We start from the raw sequence: 20,275 nt of genomic DNA on the forward strand, positions 1-20,275 counted from the left end.
GCCCTGACACATGAATTTCATCACAGGAGGGAAAGTCTCAGTGTCTGACATTCAGAATCCCTAGATACTGTCCCAAAGTCACCGAGGAATATGACTCTGCTCTGATTCTCCTTCTCTTGGATGTGACTGGCTCTTTCTGGAACTCTGCAAGACTTTCTGCTTATCCTTGGAGTTGGAGACTTTATGGCATAGCTTTAGCCCCCAAGACATTTTTTTCTAGCATTTCTTTCATTTCTGCTTCCCCTCAAGCTCCTTTTGGAGTACCTGTTCTTTAAATGCTGTACCTCTTAGAACTGCCTGCAAGCCTCCCATTTTCACCCTGATGATTTTCATATGTTTTTCCTCCACATTATCTCCCAGCTTTTTACTTTTTTTCCACCTTGACTGTTTTCTTTCTGAATTTACCTATGACTTTTCAAGTTTTTCATTCCAAGCGCTGTGCTGTTCTTAGGTGCTCAGTTGTGTCCAACTCTTTGCGACCCCACAGACTGTGGCCTGCCAGACTCTTCTGTCCATGGGGATCCCCACGCCAGAATGCTGGAGTGGGTTGCCATGCCCTTCTCCAGGGAATCTTCCCAACCCAGGGATCAAACCCAGGTCTCCCGCATTACAGGCAGATCCTTTACTATCTGAGCCGCCAAGGAAGCCCATGGGCATATGTTAAATGTTTCTGTGCTCTGACTGTAATTCATTTTCTCTCTTCCTTTCCCAGGAGGAACTGTTTAATCTGTCTTCTTCCCTCTATTTATTGGGTCCTTTCAAAGGTTCAGTCCTCTACTTGATGGTGGTCTCCTAGGCAGTGGCCAGCCAGTGGGAGTGGATGACAAGCCTCTTATGTTCTTGTAGACAGTGATGAATGAATTGGAAAAGTCCTGTCAAGATGTTGGAGGAGGCGTCTCTGCACCCAGGCTTGCAGGTGCAAGGAGGGCTGCTGGTTCCCAAGGAGGGGGGGGGGCTGCAGGAGCCATTCAGGTCAGCCTCCAGCCCCCTGAGCTGAAGGAGAGGATGGGCAGTAAGGATGAGGGCATGTGTGTGTGCGTGCTCAGTTGTATCCAACTCTTTACAACCCCGTAGGGAGTAGCCAGCCAGGCTCCTCTGTTCGTGGCACATTCCCGGCAAGAATTCCAAAGTGGCTTGTCATTTCCTCCTTCAAAGATACCCATCTTCGGGTTAGAAATAGAAGAAACTCATCTGATTAGTTTTCAAAGAGCCTCTAAGCTCCCAACAGATAAATGAGAGAGTGAATGCTTCTCAAAATTAAGAAATATATAATGTCCAGCCTCTGAGTTACCATGGAAATGCAGACTGCAATTGCAAAGAGACCATTTTCCACTTACCATATTAGGCAAGAGTAAAAAATAAAGTAATTCCCCAAGCTAGTGTGTGCCCCTCGGAGATAAACTGGAAGCAACTTTGAGAAGCCTGTTTTAGAGAAATGTATCTATAGATGTGAAGAATCCTCTCAGAATCTAGTGATTCTGCTTCTAGGACTTTGCCCTAGTGCCTTGGCCCCCAGCCATTTTGGCACCAGGGGCCAGTTTCCTAGAAGACAATTTTTCCATGGATGGGTGGTTGAGGGGGATGGTTCAGGCAGTAACGCGAATGATGGGGAGCAATGATGAGTGGCAGATGAAGCTTTGCTTGGTTGCCCGCCGCTCACCTCCTGTTGTGAAACCTGGTTCCTAACAGGCCATGGACCTGTATTGGTCCATGGCCTGGGGGTTGGGGACTCCTGCTTTGGGGACCCCTGCCCTAATGCACACACACATGCACCAACACGTGCAGTGTAATCACAGTGATTTCTGGAAACCCTCCCTTAAATATGCATAAACCATTACAAAATGTGAACAGTAATAGCCTGTGATTTTTTTTCTTCTTTCTATTTTGTGTAATCCTCCAAGTTTTCTGTAATTAGTATATTGTAAGGGGGAAAGAATTCTGTGTGACTTTGGACAAATAAACCATCTATGCCTGAGCTTCAATCTTCTCATTAGGAAAGATGAAACCAATGCCACCTGCCTCACAGGGTTATTGGGGGTGAAATGAAAAACATGTGAAATCCCCCCAAGCTGAGCCGGGAGCAAAGCAAGTTTTGCTGGATGCCTGGTTCCTTCGTCCCTCTGTGGGCCTCACAGGGTCACACGAGAAGATGGCGATGGGTTGGAGGGGGGCACCTGGGAATAAAGTGAGGGAACTGATATGAATTGCGAGGCTTTAAAAATTCCCTGAGGTACTGTGTTCAGCAGATAGACCTCATCTCTGGAACGATCTGGAATCTTTGCTCCCAACCTGTTGGTAACATGTTTCCAGTGGCCATTCTGAGCTACAGTCTGCAATGATAACCCAGGACAGGCATCTCAGGTTGGCTGTGAGGATCAGACATAGAGCAGACACAGCCCAAGAGGTACCCCTGCCACCAACCCGGGCCTCTCTCAGCCCCAAGGCCTGGCTTAAGAATAGACCTTTGCCTTCATCTCCAAACCACCCCTCTCAGGCCCCAGGGGTAGTGGTAATCGCTCAGTCGGGTCCATCTCTTTGCGATCCACAGACTGTAGGTCACCAGGCTCCTTTGTCCACGGAATTCTCCTGGCAAGAATACTGAAGTGGGTCATCATTTCCTCCTTCAGGCTCAGACCCCAGAGCAGGACAGAAAGAAGAGGGTTTCCAGACTGCCTCATCCTTGCACCATTCCCTGGGCTGGTAATAGATATTTTTAAATGAATCTCACAATTACTCTGTGAGCGCAAGCTACATTGCATTTGATCTTGTGCTTTTAAAGCAGTCTTTGGTTAAATGAGTCACATTTAATGGAATTTCCAATCCGTGCTCCTCCATTAGGGCAGCCCTCTTAGACCATCTTTGATGGGGTCGAAAATTAAGGTGTCTGGCGCATAGTAGGTACTCAACGTGTCAGTTAAGATTGCAAGAGCAATGATAATAAATCTGAAGTTGGGGAGCCTGGGGCCAGAGTAGTGGGTGAAAGGTCGTCTGAGCCTCGCCCGTGGGCGTGCAGCCGGGCATAGCAACCCAGACGCCCCGTCGGTGTAGCGTGGCGTGCCAGGGTTCGGGCTGGGCCGCACTGCCCGAGTTAGCTCGGAAACTTTCGCAGTGGGCGGGCCGGACCCGCCCTCCCGGCGACCTGGAGCTTGGCCGCGCCGTGGGCCCGTAAGCTGTAGCCCGCCGAGGCGCTCTTTGATTGGCGGAGGTGCGGAGTGATTGGCAGGCAGACCGGCCGCTCAGCGGGCCGAGTCGGCGCCGCGTCCTCCGGGCCGCGTCGGGAGTGGAGGACAGCCTGCGGCCCCGCCCCGGCCCCGCCCCTCCCCGCGCTGTTGGTCGCGCTCACCGGCTGCCACTGAAACCAGCACAACCTGCTTTGTCCCGACTGCTTTCCTTCGGCCCTTGTCCCTCCAGCTGCTGCCGATCAACTTTGTGACGAGCTCGAAGGCCCAAGGGCGTCGCAGCGCCGCGTGAGGCCCACTCGCGGGCCGGTGAGTACTTCGGGGCGAGGGGCTGTCGCAGCGGGACCTGGAAAGGGAACCGAGAGCACCTGGACTGGCCGCGCGCCTTGGCCTCAGTTTCCCCATCTGAGCGGTGGACGGCTGGTACCAGTGTCCCCTGCAAGTTCCCCGGAAGTTGGAGGGCCAGGGTCCCGTGCTCTCCGCGACACTCAGGGCTTCCCCTGCCCGGGCCTGGATCGAGGCTTCCTCCCGGGGATGCGCTCCCCCTCAACCCCAAGCCTGGGCTCCCCGGGCATCGTCGGGGCACCGCGCGCTCAGAGCACCGTCACGCCCGCGAGCACCGTCACGCCTGGCTTCGAACCCCCCCACCCCCCACCCCACCAGCGGGAAAACCGGCCTCAGAAGAAGGCGGCTCTTGGCGCTGGGGACCTGGTGGGTGGAAGGAGGCGCCCCTGCCCCCTGCGACCCTGCATGGTTCTCGAGTTGCCCCGTCATGATGGCCCTTCCCCCGCGGCCCTCGGCTTGCTCGGTGAGACCCTGGGCTGCCCTCTGCCCCTGGGGCCACTGTAAGGCGCTTGTCACCGCCCCCCCCCCCCCGCCCCCATGAGGGCTGCTGATTGTGTGTGTTTGTATTGGGGGTCCAGGTGATCCCAGCCCTCGGGGAAACATCAGTTTCTGCTTTGATGGAAACTTTCTGGGAAATCTGACCCACCTCTTTTAGGTGTGATGGATCTGGGACCTCTCACACCGGTGGTTGTAGTTGATGTTAAGAAATTCCGAGGAACTAACACTTACACAGTATTTGACTCTCCCAGTAGTCTTAGGGGTATGGGATTATTGGCCCATTTGACAAATGAGGAAACCAAGGCTCACTGGGGTTTGATGACCTGCCCAAGACCCCACCGCGGATCAGGCAGAGCCTGGTGGAAACCTGTGCCCCTCTGGGCAGGCTCTGAGAACAAGTGCCTGCCTCTCCTCACCTTGGACAGTGACCCCTGGCACTGGGCCCATTGGTAAAGGGCTTTCCCTTCTTCCGGGATCCATCACTCAGGGAGCAGTGCCCCGGGTACCCGGTGTGCTGACTGCCTCCCTCGCTGCAGCCCCAGTGAGGAAGCCACGCCAAGAGAAGCCCAGAAGTCACTCTTCCCCGCTGCCCGTCTCCAAGGGGCTGTGATTCTCACCGGTGCCCCCTTGGCATCTGACGGTGATTCGGAGGAAGGTTCCTTTATATTCTCGCTCCCCCCAGCAGCTGGGCCTTGACTGGACACAGGAAAGGTTGCCCGGAGGCCACATCTCATCTTCTTTCCCGGGATAGAAGGAATCTGGAGGGCTCCCCACTCAGGCCACCTCTGCCCCTCGCAGACCAAGGCTGGATAGGCCTTTGGGGGCTGGTCACAGAGGGGAACCTAGTTCAGTCCCCAAAATGCCTGGACAGAGTCCAAACCCTGGTCCATGATGCTGGTGATGAGAGTGGTCTGATAGAGAGGTTACTCCGTGCTTCAGACGGCTCCGTCCTCTCCCCTAGATCCCCTCCCCAGAAAGTGGCACCCCCACCATGGCCCTGTGTCACCAGTCAGACCACATCCTGCTTCCACACCCCTCTCGTTCAGTTGGGGATGCTCTTGTCTCTCCTGGCCCAGGAGCTGTCCTCAGATGCCTGCCCCAGGCCAGGCCTCCTCATTTTCCCTGGAAGGCTGCCCGGCTCCCTCCTCGATCTCCCTGGCCTGTCCCCACACAGCCTGGATGGGTCTCAAACTGCCGCTGCCCTGTAGCCCGGCCCTCAATTTCCCTTCTGCCTGGGACCTCAACCCCAGCACCAAGCCTGGCGCTTGTTTAGGGCCTGCCCCAGCTTCCTGGCTGTCCGCTCAGCCTCTTTTCTCCTGCCCGTGTCCTCTGCCCAGACTCAGTTTCAGGCCGCTCGCACCTTCCCCACCACGTTGCCAGCCCCTTTTCTCCTGGGCAGTCCCCCACTGAAATGCCCGCATACCTCCATTCTTCCCCCTCCTTCCCCCTTGCCTGGCTTGTACTGGCTTGTCCTGAAGGCTTGGTCCAGGCCTCTCATGGAGAATCCCCGCCCTGCCCCTTTCCCATGGCTGAGGGTGGCCCCCTTCTGTGCCTGCTGCCCACCCCCCTCCCCACCAAGTGCTCCATCCTGGTGGTTGTGTTTAGGTGCCATCCTTCCCATCCAGGCTGAGTTCGCGAAGGCCGGCCCTGCAGGATCCTCAGTGGGGTGGGGAGGCCCAGCACAGACCGGGCACAGAATCAGCCCACAGTTCATGCCTACTGACCCACCCTGGCCAGGCAGGAGCATCCCCAGCCTGATTCCCCCTTAATCCTGTGAACTTGGCACATTGGTAGAGCTGGAATGTTCCTTGGTTTGGCCCTTAAGACTCTGGGGCAAAAATAGGTACCTGGGAATCTCCAAGGGCTTTGTGTCCTTGTCTTGAGCAATCCTGTGCCAGGCAGCTGGGCTGTCCAGGCCAGAGCAGACATCCCAGACCCTGGGAACCCCTGGACCCTCTCCCTTTGGGCTCAGTCACAGATGGGTTTCAGAGTTAACATTTTATTGTAATTCCAGAAACTTTCACATTCGTTATAGAAAATTAGGGGAATATATTTAGAAAAAAGAATAAAATAAAACCACCTCAGTGGCTCAGTGGTATAAAGAATCTGCCTGCCAATGCAGGAGATGCAGGAGACGTGGGTTCAATCCCTGGGTTGGGAAGAGACCCTGGAGGAGGAAATGACAACCCACTCTAGTATTCTTGCCTGGGATATCCCATGGACAAAGGAGCGTGGCAAGCTGCAGTCCATGGGGTCACAAAGAGCCGGACACAACTGAGTGACTGAGCATACACCTAACCTCTTCACCCAGACATAGACAGTATTGCCATCTGGGGGGCGGGGAGGGGCATTTCCTTCCATCTTTTTCTGCAGATGCATTTTGTTTTCATCTAAATAGACTCAGGGCAGTATCTCATGCTGCTTTAAATCCTACAAACATGTCCTTACCTTTAAATATTCTTACACAAGTCGTGGCTAACGGCTGTACAGTGTAGCAGCATCCGGAGGGGCTGTGAGTTTCACACCTGCCCTCTCTGGACGGCGCTGGAATGTATGATGGACACACCTGAGAGGTGTCCCGTAAGAGCAGAGACATGGAGGTCCACAGTTGGGTGTGGATTTGGGGTGGGTGTGAAACAGTGGGCATCCCAGGTTATTCCCCTGCAGCTGGCATCAGAGCACGTGAGCGTCTTTGAGGCTTCCCCTGAGGGCTTGTTTCTGAGGTGGGGTGGTCCCCTGGGGGTCGAGAGCAGAGTGGACTCAGCCCTTATAAGCAAGGGTTAGAGAGCTTGAGCTGAAATCCACATGCTGCCATTCTCCACCTGTCAGTAGTCATGTGGTCCCAGCAGCCCCCTTGCGGGGGTGGCAGACCCTCAACCAAGCTCTGTGGTTGCTGGCGTTTTTGTGTTTTGCTGGGGTAAAATTATGCCTGGGTGCTCATGTGGAAAGAATGCCGGCCACTCTGGATCTGACACAATGACAGGTTCCAAGCCACCACTCTGACCGTGGGGTTGACCGCCCCCCCCCCTTCCCTTGTAGGCATCGGAGGAGCCTTGGAGGCAGGGTGGAGCGTGATGCTGATGCTCTCATTCTGTGGTTGGGATTCAGGATGCCGGGCTGGGCTGGAGGGAGGGACCTGTTTTCTTTGGTCACACAGTGAGATGGGGCCGGCTCTTCTCCAGCGAGGGCTCCTTCCCCCAGGCCAGACTGCCTCAGATGTACCTTGCAAAGCATGGAGGCAGGTATTCCAAGTGAATGAGATGCCGGAAAGAAGACTGTCAGAGAAGGAAGGACCAGATACCACTGTGGGTCCCTCCACACCGGGAGAGCGTCTGTGGTCTTCTCTGTGACCCATCCATGGCAATGGGTCATTTCATTTGTTTTTAAGTGTCAAGGCCTTTGATCCACAAAGGGTTTGGCCGACTCTCGGGAAACCTGAAAATTAATCCTCTTCTGTTTGTCCATTCTCACTAACTAGAAATTTCACTTTAAAAGTTTCATTGTGTTTGTAATGTGACATGCAGGATACTTAGCCCAAGAGGCCAGCCAGAAGCTACCTGTTCTCCTGAAATTTCTATTATAAGGTGTCTCTCAACTGAATGTGCCTTTGTTTTGCACTTGGGAGAAATGGCTTTTTTTTTTTTTTTTTAATGATTGATAGTTTGCAGACTGCTTTCTCTTTCTTCACACCCTTACGCCCCAGAGCACCCCTTCATTGGAGGCGTTATTCTCTCTTTACAGATGGGGAAACTGAGACCCTGTGAGGTTATGTGCTCAGTCACTCAGTTGTCCGCCTCTCTTCAACCCCATGCACTGTAGCCCGCTAAGCACCTCTTTTCTATCGGATTTTCCAGGCAAGAATACTGGAGTGGGTTTTCCTTTCCTCCTCCAGGGGATCTTCCCAAAGCAGGGATTGAACCCGCATCTCTTGCGTCTCCTGCATTGGCAGGTGGGTTCTTTACCACTAAGCCACCAGGGAAGCCCTAAGTAGCTACTAATGAAAGGTAGAACTGACATTCACTCCCTGTGTTGGCTTTTGGTGGAAATATTGTGTCCTGCTGGTGAGGGATGGTGCTGTCCCTCCTGACCCATCCTTCCTCGTAGATGGGGAGACAGACAGGTGTGAATCCTTCTTCTCCACCTGGCAGAGAGAGGGCTCTCCAGGAGACATGCCCTGGGTGCTGAGTGGTTACCTGAGAGCAGGTGATGGAGACAGCACTCGGGGCAGAGGCAGCTGGGAAACTCCCAGAAGAGGGTGAGTTGGGCCCTTGACTTGAACAACGAGTAGGATTGGTCCTGGGGCAGTGGGCATTTCCAGGAATAGGGGGACTTGGAGAGCTAAGGCGTGGGGGTCACAGAACCACACATTTGGGAGTGAGTGACGGGGGAAGAGAAGGCATAGTGGGGGTCGGGTAGCAGAGGCAGGTGGGCAGATTTTGAGAGGCCTCTTTCAGAAACGAGGTCTTTCTGAATGAGAGGCTCTGTGGTTTTGAATTCCAGCTCCAAGACTGAGCTACAAGGCCTTGGGTAGGGATCTCACATTTCTGGAGCCGAGGTTGCTGTCTGTGAAAGGGGGTGAGCATGGAAGGACAGGTTATCTCTCCATGCACCGCAGCAGGGCAAACAGCAGGACCCTCCTCCTGGGCCAGCCCTTCCCCCCACCACCCCGCACCCCCAGGAGAAATCAGTGGGAATTGCTGAGAAGGGCACATTCCAGACATGCTTGTTGCATTGTTAGTAGTGACAGAAGATCCCTGGTGTAAGTCAGCCCTCTGAAGGCCAGCTGCCCTCTGCCACTCCAGGAAGATGGCCCTTGATTCCAGAGCAGCGGGAGCCACAGGAGATGGGGAGGTCAGACGTGACTCCACGTAGCTTGTCTCGGATCAGCCGGGGACCCGCACAGCTGGGTTCTGTCTGCCGAATCTGCGGCTGACTTTCCCCGCCCCCCTGCAGCTGGCCGCCTGCCCACTGGGCCTGCCTGCCCGTCTACCCAGATGATGGATTTCACAAAAGTTGCCTCTTTGTTTGGTTCCCGGAAGCCTGGCGTTCGGGAACAGCACCGAGCCCTGCATTGGTTTCCAAGCAGAGATCTGTGTGGCTTGATGCGCTTTTGGTTCGCAGCCAAGGGGATGTTTTAAAATAAGGGCTCCGTCCCTCCGAGGGAGGCGAGCCCAGATTGAAATCTCCAGGGTCCTTTGGTGGATGCAGGTCCAATCTCTGGGACACAGCCCTAGCTGGGAATGGTGCAGATGTGGATGTAGCCCCGGGGAAGTGGTGTGGCCCCTGGGGCCTCCTCTGATTCTTCCGGTGACAGCTGTCTCTAGGCACGCGTTAGATACCCATTCCTGTAGGCTCGGGGGAGCCGAGCTGGGCACTTTGGATACCTGGGAAACTGGCCCTTCTGGTCTCTGATTTCATGTAGTCCTCACAGTACCCCCATTTAAAATCGAGGAAACTGAGGGGCAGAGAGGAACGTGGCCCGCTCAGGACCCCAGAGCTGGCAGGCACAGTGGCCGTGATGGGTTAGTCTGGGAGCCGGATTCCTCACCCCCGGCCTTTCCCCACTCTGCTCTCATTTCTTCATCTCAGCGAAGAGGGTGGACGTGGCCTTGAGGCTGGAGTGGGGGCTGTGGGATCCTTGGGGATCCCCAGCACAGTGCACGCGGTCCTATCTGCTTCGGCGTCTGTGTCCACGGAAGCCCACCGCCGGTCCCCGGGGCCCCGGTCTGGGGTCCTGGGGCTGGGGAAGGCCTGGAGCTCTCAGCCCCATAGTCTGGGGCTCGTGGTCACCCCCAGTTGTGTCATTGGTGATTTTCGCCTTGTTGCTAAACAGCGGTATTGACTAATCGAGCCCTTTGCCCCCGTTGGTCATCGGATCTCTATGCTTGCCAGTCTGTTCCCGTCATCGGTTCCGACACACCAGCCCCCCGGTTTCCATCACCCACGTCTAGCATGGGCTCATATCCGGTGCTGTCAGGCTCGCTGAGTTGTGTCTTGGGGTTCAGGCCTGGCATGGAGGGCTTTGGAGTTGCCCAGGCCTGACTACATCCTGCTCCAGGGGCTGTGTTCCCCCCGCACCTGTCTTCCACCCCCTCGTCCTCTCCCCCTTTCCCTCCCTCCCTCTGCTTCTCATGTTTATGTTTTTAAAAATATTTTATTATTCATTTATTTGGCTATACCAGGTCTTTACTGAGGCCTGAAGGATAATTTTGTTGCAGCGTGTGGGATCTAATTCCCTGACCAGGGATCGAACCTGGGCCCCCTGCATTGGGAGCTCAGAGTTTTAACCACTGGACCACGGGGGAAGCCCCTCTCAAGTTTATTTTAAACTTCCACTTTGTGCCAGTGTATTCTTTTCCTAGGGCTCTAATAAGAAATTGACAGAAACTTGGTGGCTTTAAAGAACAGAAATTTTTCGTCTCGCAGCTCTGGAGGCAGAAGTCCGCGATCAGAATGTCGGTGGGGTTGGTTGTCCGGGGCGGGGGGCTCTGCGGGAGAGTCCTTCCTTGTCTTTCCTGACTTAGGGTGTTGGTGTCTCTGGGCCTGCAGCCACGCCTCTCATCTCTGCCTCCTCCTCCACGTGGCATCCTCCTCTCTGTCTGTGTGTTACCCTCTTATAAGGACCCCGGTCCTTAGATTAGGGCCCACCCTAAGCCAGGATGCTCTCTTGTCAAGATCCTTGATTATAATCTGCAAAGACCCCCGTCTTCCAAATAAGGTCCCCTGCACAGATTTAGGGTGGACAGACTGGGAGACCAGCTTCATTCCAGCGCAGCCAGACGCTGTGCCCAGGGCTCCGTGTGGACCATCTCACTGAATCCCCCTGACCTTCCACATCCCCATTTCTCAGATGAGCATACCCGAGGCCCGGGACTCAAGGCCTGGAGACTGAGGGCCCAGCTCATGGCTGCTGTGGGACCTGCCAAGCCAACGGGTCTTGAGCGAGTTTCCTCCCTCCGTTTCCTCATCTGTGAAATGGAAGTGTCTTTGGGGGAGCTGTCGTGAGGTTGAGTGAGATCACATGGAATGCTGGGTAGCGCCCACCCTTTGCCATCTCGTTTTCCCTTTGCCATCTCGTCTCTCCACCAAAAGCTAGAGGCCAGGGCAGCCTGGGCTTGACTGGCTTCGTGTGTTTGACCCCCCGGTTTTTCTCACCTCAGGATGGCTTCCAGCGCCCCTCCTCCGAGCCCCTCCATCCCCCAGCCTCTGCTGCCACCACAGCCCCAGGCCCGCTCACGGCTCAATGCCACCACCTCGGTGGAGCAGGAGATCAGCGGGGCGCCCCCCGCTCCTGGACCCCAAGTTGGACCTGGATCAGATGGGAGAGACCCAGCCGCCCCGGCTATACCCCAGGCCTCGCGGGCCAGGAGCCGAGAGAGGATGGATGGAACAGGTAAGGGACGGGGCCTGGGATGCCGGACTATCCTCCCCTGGGGGGTGGTGTTCTGTAGGCAGCGTGGACACCCGGGTCCTGGCATGTGGTCCAGATACCCCTGCAAGGTTCCTTCCCCAGGTGGGAGTCCCCTGAAGTCAGGGGCCCAACCACTCCGTCCAGGCCTGTCAACTCCCACTGCCCAGCAGGATTTGCTCCCAAGTTCACAGACTTGGGCTGCAGCAGATGTCGTGTTTCCTTCCTTTATTTATCATCGAATGCACCAGCTCCCACCTGCTCAGGGACTCGGCAGGTGGTCTGCACCAGGCGCTGTGTGGTGGGAGGTGGCGGGAGGCAGGTTCCCCTCTGGTCCCCCCCAGCACTCAGGGCGGCCCACATCATCATCCCTTGTCCACCATGGCCACTCTCAGGTGGCCATTCGGTCAGGTCGCTCTGCCTGGTCTGGGGGCCCCATGTGGCCACTCCCCTTGGAGGCTGGCTGACACCCTGGAATTCACCTGGGCCCCTGGCCCAGATCCCCGCTGCCCTCTGGACCACTGTCCTCCATGCCCAGGCCTGGCGCCCCCCAGGTTTCCAGTCTGTCCCAGGAAGCACTTCTCAGGGGCCGAGATGAGACAGTGTGAGGCCCCAGGTGGGCTGGGACTGCTGGTTGTCGTGCCGGCCGCCTCGTTGACACTGGGGGAGGGTTGCCAGGGTTTGGTCGGTCCACCTGCTGCTCACTGAGCACGGCCTCCTGCCAGCCTGAGCGGCCGTCGGTGGCACAGGTGAGCCCTGCCTCTGAGGGCTCCCCAGTCTCGTGGAAGCACGGGGCCTGGGGAGCACAGAGGTGGCCCTGGCCGGGCTGGGGAGGGAGCTGGGCACCTGCCTTGGGAAGAGATGGTGCCTGAGCAAGTTGGAGCCTGCGGGGGGAGACAGCACAGCACGGGCAAGGGCCAGACGGAAGAACTGACTCGCCTGGGGTGGGCTTGGCCTGGAGAGAGCCCTGGACCTCCCAGGTCACGGGGTGGAAGGAAGGAAGGAAGGATCGGAGTGGTGATGCTCATGTGTCAGGCTTGCAATTGAGCTTCAGCAGGAGTGAGCCGGGTCAGGACCAGGCAGCAGGCCATCACAGGAGCTGTTGTGAAAGGTTCTCTTGCGCTTCCGGGGCTGTTGTTGGTAAAAAGCCTCAAGCCTTGCTGTGAGTTTCATAAAAGCAAGGATCCCTGGGTCTCCAGCTGTGATGTTTGGGGAAAATATAGCTGGCATCAACATTACTTTTTCTAATAACCCACGCAGTGCTTCTCAGTATGTCTGTCTCATACTCACAGTGACCAACCCTGTGAAATAGGGGCCTTGGCTTCCACTGTAGGTACAGTGATCAAACCAGAGCCCGCTGGGGACACAAGCTCCAGGGGTGGTGAAAGCCCCGCGGCTTCTCTTCGTGGCTCACCGCCTGTTAGACTTTCTGACCCCTGCCCACAGTAAGAAATACATGTACCGTAGTCATAACCTGGCGCCCACGCCCACATGCCTGCATGCACACAACACACACACGCACACGCACACGCAGTGGGAATGGAAATTTCCAAAACAATACTTGCGTTTACTGTGTGCCTGGCTGTCTGGTAAGTCTCCATGCTCTTGCTTTTATGTGCAAACAAATGCTGCTTTGGGCAGTTCAGTTGGTTCTGTGACCTGGGTTGACATCTGCAGTTTGAAAACTGCTCTCTGGTTTGGCGCCAGTGCTGGTTTCCTGCCCACCCCGGCCGGGACGCCGGAGCTCACGTCCCTCCATAGGAGCTGTTTATGTATGGAGCATCCAGGCCCACGAGGTGGTACAGGAAGGGCAGAGACAGCCGGGGTGGGAGGCTTGGCTGGGCTATCGACCTTGAGCTGTGTGTCCTTCAGGGAGTCGGGAGGCCTCGCTGAGACGGTTTCTGTAAAGTCAGAGCAGCCATGTGGAGCCTGCATGCTGGGACCTCGTGCTCATCAGCCCGGCGCGTGGGACGCGGTGCTGAGTCAAGGCCTCTGGTCCCTTAGGTGCCTGGGTGGTGGTGCGGGGGAGCGGGTCCGTGCTTCGAGCTGCAGAACCTGATGTGCTGTGTGGGTGTCATCAAGCCTCCCCCCCCACCCCTTCCTCTTCAGGCCCCTCCTGGGGTGTCACCATGCACGTTGAGGCATCTGTCCAGTTTTAGGGCCCCACCCAGTCCCTCTTGGGTGACCGGCCTTAAGCTCGGCTTCGGGCCCGGTGTGTCTGCACGCAGGGGCTTCGTGTGAGTGTCAGGCTCTTCTCTCCCCCTGGGAGGCTAGTGCTGCCGACTGTGCGTGTGTGCACATGTGCATTTGCTTTCTCGTGTCTTGCACCACCACAAGGGAAGATGCTGTGACTTTTGTGGTCACAGGGCCCTCCTCTCCCCCAGGAGCTCTGTGTGAATTAAGGGGGTCCCAGCCCCACCCCGCCCCTTCTTCTGCTCACTCAGCCTTGTCGTTTCGTTTTTCTCCTTGAGAAGCTGGCTGCCTGAGGTGACCACCCCCAGCTCAGCACCACCCCTACTCCGTGCAGAGGTCCCAGACCCGTGGTGGTGACACCCGCCAGGTGCTCTGTGGACCGGAGGCTTTACGTGACCCCATATGGCAGCCCGAGAGGGAGGCTCTGTCCTTGTCCCCATTTAGAGACCAGGAAACTGAGCCCCTGACTTCCCAGAGTGGCCAGCACTGGGTGATGATGGGTGCAGGGGTGACCCCAGTCCCCTGTCCCATAAGGCCCCCTGCCCCCAGCGGAGCTGCAGGGACCTCCGGACTCTGGAGGGTGAACCAAGCCTGAGCGCCCCTGTGTAATCGTCCTGGACCAGTGCCCACCTTACCCTAGAAACACACCCACTGGGCCCTTCTGAGCTCCGCATCTCCTTCAGAGATCTCTGCTTTGTCTCCAAGGCCTTCGGGCAGACCCGGGCCTGATCCGGAATCTCGGTCTAGCCGCAAACACCACCCTGCAGCTGCAGGGCACGGAGACCAGGGCTGGAAACATGCTTGGTTTCAATCTGGGTGAAGCGAAACAGCCTCAGAGGACAGACCGAGTCAAGACTGCCGGTTTCAGATAAGGAGAGTCAGGAAACAGATGTGGTCTCCATTGGCTTCTGTCCCCGAGGGGAGGGGCGGAGAGTACTGAGCGAGTTCTGGGCAGGTTGGCAGCCTCGGCCCCCGACCCCACACGTCTGGGCTGTGCTGCGTCCCTCTCCTGTGCTGTCACCATCGAGGAACTGAACACAGCAGACCCTGCCCTGCCAGCCCTGCACAGCCCAGAGATCATCCACCCAGGGAGGGATTGGGATTAGTTTTAATTAACTCCCCTGTTCACCTAGCAAAGTTCTGCTGTGCATCAGTCAAGTACCAGTAAGTAACAGCAAGAGGAAGATGACATAGCACTTTCCAGGCTAGGCATCACCTGTGGTGCTTGTCTACGTTAACTCACTTCTCCAGCCACGTCCAGTTCAGTTCCATTCAGTCACTCAGTCATGTTCGACTCTTTGTGACCCCACGGGCTACAGCACGCTAGGCCACCCTGTCCATCACCAACTCCCGGAGTCTACTCAAACTCATGTCCATTGAGTCGGTGATGCCATCCAACCACCTCATCCTCTGTCGTCCCCTTCTCCCACCCTCAATCTTTCCCAGCATCAGGGTCTTTTCCAGTGAGTCAGTTCTTTGCATCAGGTGGCCAAAGTATTGGAGTTTCAGATTCATCATCAGTCCTTCTGATGAATATTTGGGACTGATTCCCTTTAGGATTGACTGATTTGACCTTGTTGCAGTCCAAGGGGCTCTCAGGAGTCTTCTCCAACACTACAGTTCAAAAGCATCAGTTCTTTGGTGCTCAGCTTTCTTTATAGTCCAACTCTTAAATCCATACATGACCACTGGAAAAACCAGAGCTTTGACTAGACGGAGCTTTGTTGGCAAAGTAATGTCTCTGCTTTTTAATGTGCTGTCTAGGCTGGTCATAGCTTTTCTTCTAAGGAGCAAGCATCAGGGGTTAAGTAGAGGACCCCAGGCTGCCAGGTGGTGAGGGGTCAAGTCGAGATGGAACACAGTCTGCGAGTCTGTGCTCAGCCTCCGTGATGGCCTCCGGTGACCGCGGTGACCACAGATGGAGCTCTGGAGTGCCCGGGGCCCTGGGCCTACCTCCTGCATCGCGGCTCAGAGCAGCGCCCTGGGTACCAGCACAGCAGGGATGGCCGGGATTGGAGCTCAGGCTGGTCTTCAGACTCGGGGGTGAAGGCTCAAGGGGAGAGAGAGACAGAGGAACCAAGTAACTCTGTCCTCAGTGGGGAGCGCCAGGCAGGGGCCACGGCGCCCTCTCTACTGACGTCAGTGGGTTGCAGGGTTCACAGGCTCTCAGGAGTGTGAAGTCCACAAAGCCTCAACGTTCTGAGTGCGGGGCTGGCACTTGTTTGGTGGCTGCAGGGCTTCAGACAGGAATGGTGGCTGGAACCCCTGGTGGGGGTTCCATTTGCCAGGAAGCGTTCACCCTGGTGTTAACTGAGGGCCTGCCCAGCGGGTGCAGGAGACGGTGGGCAGGGCCTCCAGGAGGGAGACCCCAGGTCAGCAAAGGGAGCCCCAAATGGTGCAAGACACACAGGACATGAAGGGCTCCAAGGTTGATGGCTCTGGGCAGCAGCTGGACGTGGGGTCACGAGGTCAGAGAGTCCCAAGTAGGGCCTCGAGGGTCAGGGTAAGGAGAATGGGTGTTCTGGGGAGCGTTAAAGCCTTTAAATGAGAGGAGCAGCGTGATTTCTGTTATGTGGAGATGATTGTGGACAATCGTGGGAGCCGAGGCCAGTGCGGCAAGGCAGGGCAGTGGGCGGACTGGGCTTCAGGGGAGCTAGACTGATTCCAGGCCTCTGGCTGGAGCCATCAGGTGGGCCTGGGGGGGTGGGCAGGCAGTTTCGCAGTGGGGTTCAGAGCTGGATGGCGGGAGTGGGCCCTGAGGAAGGCCGGGAGGTGATGGGGTGAGGGGGTGGATGCAATGCGCTGCATCCCTGCTGCCCTGGGGACAAGTCACAGCCATAAACACTCAGCTTCTCCTTGTCCGGTGGAGGTGCTGGCTTGATGATCTCAGGAGCTCTGTACATGGGTTATTTATCCTGACTCTGATGGAAGCCCTGGTCTGGCTGGTTGCCGTAGCATCCCTGTGACCCCCTCACTCTAAGGTGACCTGTCGTGAGGACAGTTGGCTGGGGCAATGAGGCTGTCTCAGGTCTGGTGGCTTCCTGAGACCTCAGGAAACTTGTCAGTATGTCCTTCATCCCTTACCTTTCCCCTCCTCTTTGCATTCTGAGTCTTAGGCGTCACCTCCTCTGAAAAGCCTCTCCCATCAGGACTGATGACTCCTGGCACCTCCATAGATTCCCCTGAGCCTGCACTGTTGGACTGTGGCTGTCCTTGCCAGGCCCCTGGGTGGGTAGGGAGAGCGGGGGTTCCTATGTCTTTCAGCTCAGTGCCCTTGGCTCCCGGCACCCAGACCGGTCCAGGGCCGGTGCTCGGTAAATGTCTGCTGGGTGAGTGATGAGGGGCGAGGTCCATGACCCCTGCTTGGGCCCACTGGGACCCCCCTGGCTGGGACCTCCACCTTAGAGCTCAGCCAGGCCCCTGGGAGAGACAGGGTCTCAAGGCTTGTCCTTCCTGTGTGTTCATGAGAACCAGGGTCAGCATCTCGAAGGCTGATGGGGCACCCCCGGATGCAGGGTGACCCAGCTGCCCACAGTGATAAGAAGGACACACGGGATGCCCTTGGGTTCTTGTCACCTTTCCCTCAGCTCAGCCCACGCGGCGGGCATCAGGAGAGGACTGGGGACTCTGGGAGGCCAAGGCCTTGCCCTGGGGCCAGCGAGTAAGGATGTAGAAGGGCAGCGGCCCCGAGAGACGGGAGCATAACAGTTGCTCACGGCGTGTTTCAGATTGTGCTCTTCTTCTCAGAGCCTTTGGCATGCAGTCAGCAATTTAAACAATGCGCTCCAGCCAATCTGGATTGCAGCGGCCGGGTGAAACTGGAAGCCAGCTTCTCGCTCTTTCTCCCAGCCGGCTCCGGGAGAACTTGGTGGGCATCAAGGAGCTGGCAGAGCCCTCAGGGCTGCTGGGAGGGGGTGCCTGAGGCTCCCCAGCCTACGGGCCCAGGGTGGTCCTGAAGAGTGGGAACGTTTGACTTGCTCACTACTCATCCTTGTCCATTTCTACTTAGAACCTGCTCAGATCAGGAAGGTGAGCCTGGCAGTTCAATTCCCAGGCCACACGTGTTCCAGGCGCCATGCGAGGATTTGGGGAGATAGCTGGAGACCCTTCCCTTCTTGGTCCCCCATCCATTCATCCCTCTGTCTGTCCAGCATTTGCTGATCTGTGTCCTGCCCCAGGGGATGGAGATGGGCCAGACCTGCTGGTCACAGATCGTCTCCATTAAAGGAATGTGGGGCCGTGAGAGACGCAGGAACATGGAGATGGACTGAGCCAGGGGAGGGGACAATTTCCGGGGCTCTCCTTTTATTTCATGGCAAAATGTCAGGCTATGAATAACTTCTGTGGAAAATTAATCATGGACAGAATAATCTTTTTAGCCAATAAATCTATGCTTGAATCTTCCATGACCTTGGACTTGCGATTTCAGTGGGTCAGGAAAAGAGCTGTGAACTCGCAGGAGGTACCTGGTGTTGAACTGGGACACATGGCCTCAGTGATCCAGGGAGGCCCTGGGTCAGCAGAGAGAGGAAGGGCATGGAGTGGGGAAGGGGACGCACCCTGAGAACACCCAACTCTGGACCAGCATCTAATCCCAAGTGTCCCATTCTCCACTAACAGTCCTACCGGCTGGATACTGACGATGGGATTGGAAATGAGTCTCACACGGTCACACAACACTTTGATGCTGTCAACTGGAAAAAAAAACACAACCTAAAAGTTGAGAATTATGTTTTATTTGGTGGACAAAATTGAAGACTTAACCCTGGAACACAGCCTCTCAGATCTCAGATTGCGCTGAAATACTGCTCCCAGGAGACAAGGGAGGAGCCAGGATGCACAGGAGTTTGTGCAACAAAGATCAGGTAGTCAGAACATCAATAGAGGACTGTTAATTAAAGAAAACCAGATATCTTGAGTTAGGGAATTTAGTGCTCTTCTGTGTACAGGGAAGATGCAAGAGTCTGGGCTCATGGGAATCATTCCTTTGATCTGCCCCTCAGCCCTCTGAGGTCAGTATCCTGTGCTTTCTCATCCTATGTCTCCCCAGAGCGCATGGCAGGAGGGACTCTCACATCCTTTGTTCACTGAGAGATGCTCCATCACTCAGTCGTACCTGACTCTTTGTGACCCCATGGACTATAGTCCCCTGGGCTCCTCTGTCCATGGAATTTTCCAGGCAAGAACACTGGAGTGGGTTGCCATTCCCTTCTCCTGTTTACTGATAGGGTAGCAATGTTCTTTCACTCCTAAGGCTCAGAGTGCTAAAGGCAGATTCACACTCGGGTCAGATTTCTCTAACCCCGCACACCCTCCTTCCCTGCCCTCCTCTTTGTTCTCTTAGTATGAGCCCTTGGCCGGAAAGTGCATTCCAGGGCCGGCAGAGAGTGTGACAGCAGCCAGAAGGGAGAGCTGACCTTGATGACTAAGAAGCACCGAGGTCCGGGGCCACTGGGCTGCGGTGGGTGTCCTGGGCCCAGGGCCTCGGTGAGGAAGCTCAGCAGGGCGAACTCTACGGGGGGCGGGTATCATCATGTTTGCAAGCTGTCCACCAAGAGGGGCACGGTGCAGGGGCCTGACCTGTGAGTCTCAGGAAGAATCTTCCCCTTTGAGTCATCCCCAGCCACCCTCTCCCGCTCCCCCGTGCTCTTGCCTTTGAACTTCAGAGCTGTGTTACCATAGGCCCCTGCTCTGCTGCCTCCCAACCGGGCCCCTGAGTGTGTAGACTCAGTCACCCTGCACAGAGGGGCTAACTCTGAGCCTGAAGGACGCAGCTGGTCCTCGGAGAGGTCTGGAGGAACGGGTCGGGATAGCTAGACATCCAGCACTATTCCTAGGGATGGCTCTTATGTCCCTGCGTTCTTTTTTTTTTTTTTTGCATTTTTTGCTTTTTTTTTTCATTTATTTTTATTAGTTGGAGGCTAATTACTTTACAATATTGTAGTGGTTTTTGCCATACATTGACATGAATCAGCCATGGATTTACATGTGTTCCCCATCCTGATCCCCCCTCCCACCTCCCTCCCCATCCCATCCCTCTGGGTCTTCCCAGTGCACCAGCCCTGAGCACTTGTCTCATGCATCCAACCTGGGCTGGTGATCTGTTTCACCCTTGATAGTATACTTGTTTCAATGCTATTCTCTCAGAACATCCCACCCTCGCCTATCTTACTCAAACTTTTCCAGAAAATTGCAGAAGAAGGCACACTTCCAAACTCATTCTATGAGGCCACCATCACCCTAATACCAAAACCAGACAAGGATGCCACAAAAAAAGAAAACTACAGGCCAATATCACTGATGAACATAGATGCAAAAATCCTTAACAAAATTCTAGCAAACAGAATCCAACAACATATTAAAAAGATCATACATCATGACCAAGTGGGCTTTATCCCAGGAATGCAAGGATTCTTTAATATCTGCAAATCAATCAGTGTAATACACCACATTAACAAATTGAAAGATAAAAACCATATGATTATCTCAATAGATGCAGAAAAAGCCTTTGACAAAATTCAACATCCATTTATGATAAAAAAAACTCTCCCTGAGTTTTGCCTCTGTTTCCAGAAGTGTCTAGATATCGAGAGTCTGTTAACCCCAGATAAGCAGCTGCTAAGATGGGAGCTGACCGTGGGTGGAGGCAAGT

At 55.6% G+C, this 20,275-nt stretch overlaps 1 protein-coding gene across 1 annotated transcript in view; it reads left to right on the top strand.

Moving 5' to 3' along the window:
• Positions 1-3,308: 3,308 nt before the first annotated feature.
• WFS1 (wolframin ER transmembrane glycoprotein) overlaps positions 3,309-20,275 on the top strand; it is a 32,144-nt gene continuing 15,177 nt past the window's right edge. Inside the window, exons 1-2 of the mRNA XM_043906226.1 lie at positions 3,309-3,488; positions 11,183-11,415. Of these exons, the coding sequence (XP_043762161.1) occupies positions 11,184-11,415 (232 nt within the window). The 5' untranslated portion in view covers positions 3,309-3,488; position 11,183. The remainder of the gene's footprint in view (positions 3,489-11,182; positions 11,416-20,275) is intronic.

Source organism: Cervus elaphus, chromosome 6 (assembly GCF_910594005.1).
Source record: "Cervus elaphus chromosome 6, mCerEla1.1, whole genome shotgun sequence".
Taxonomy (NCBI): Eukaryota; Metazoa; Chordata; class Mammalia; order Artiodactyla; family Cervidae; genus Cervus; species Cervus elaphus.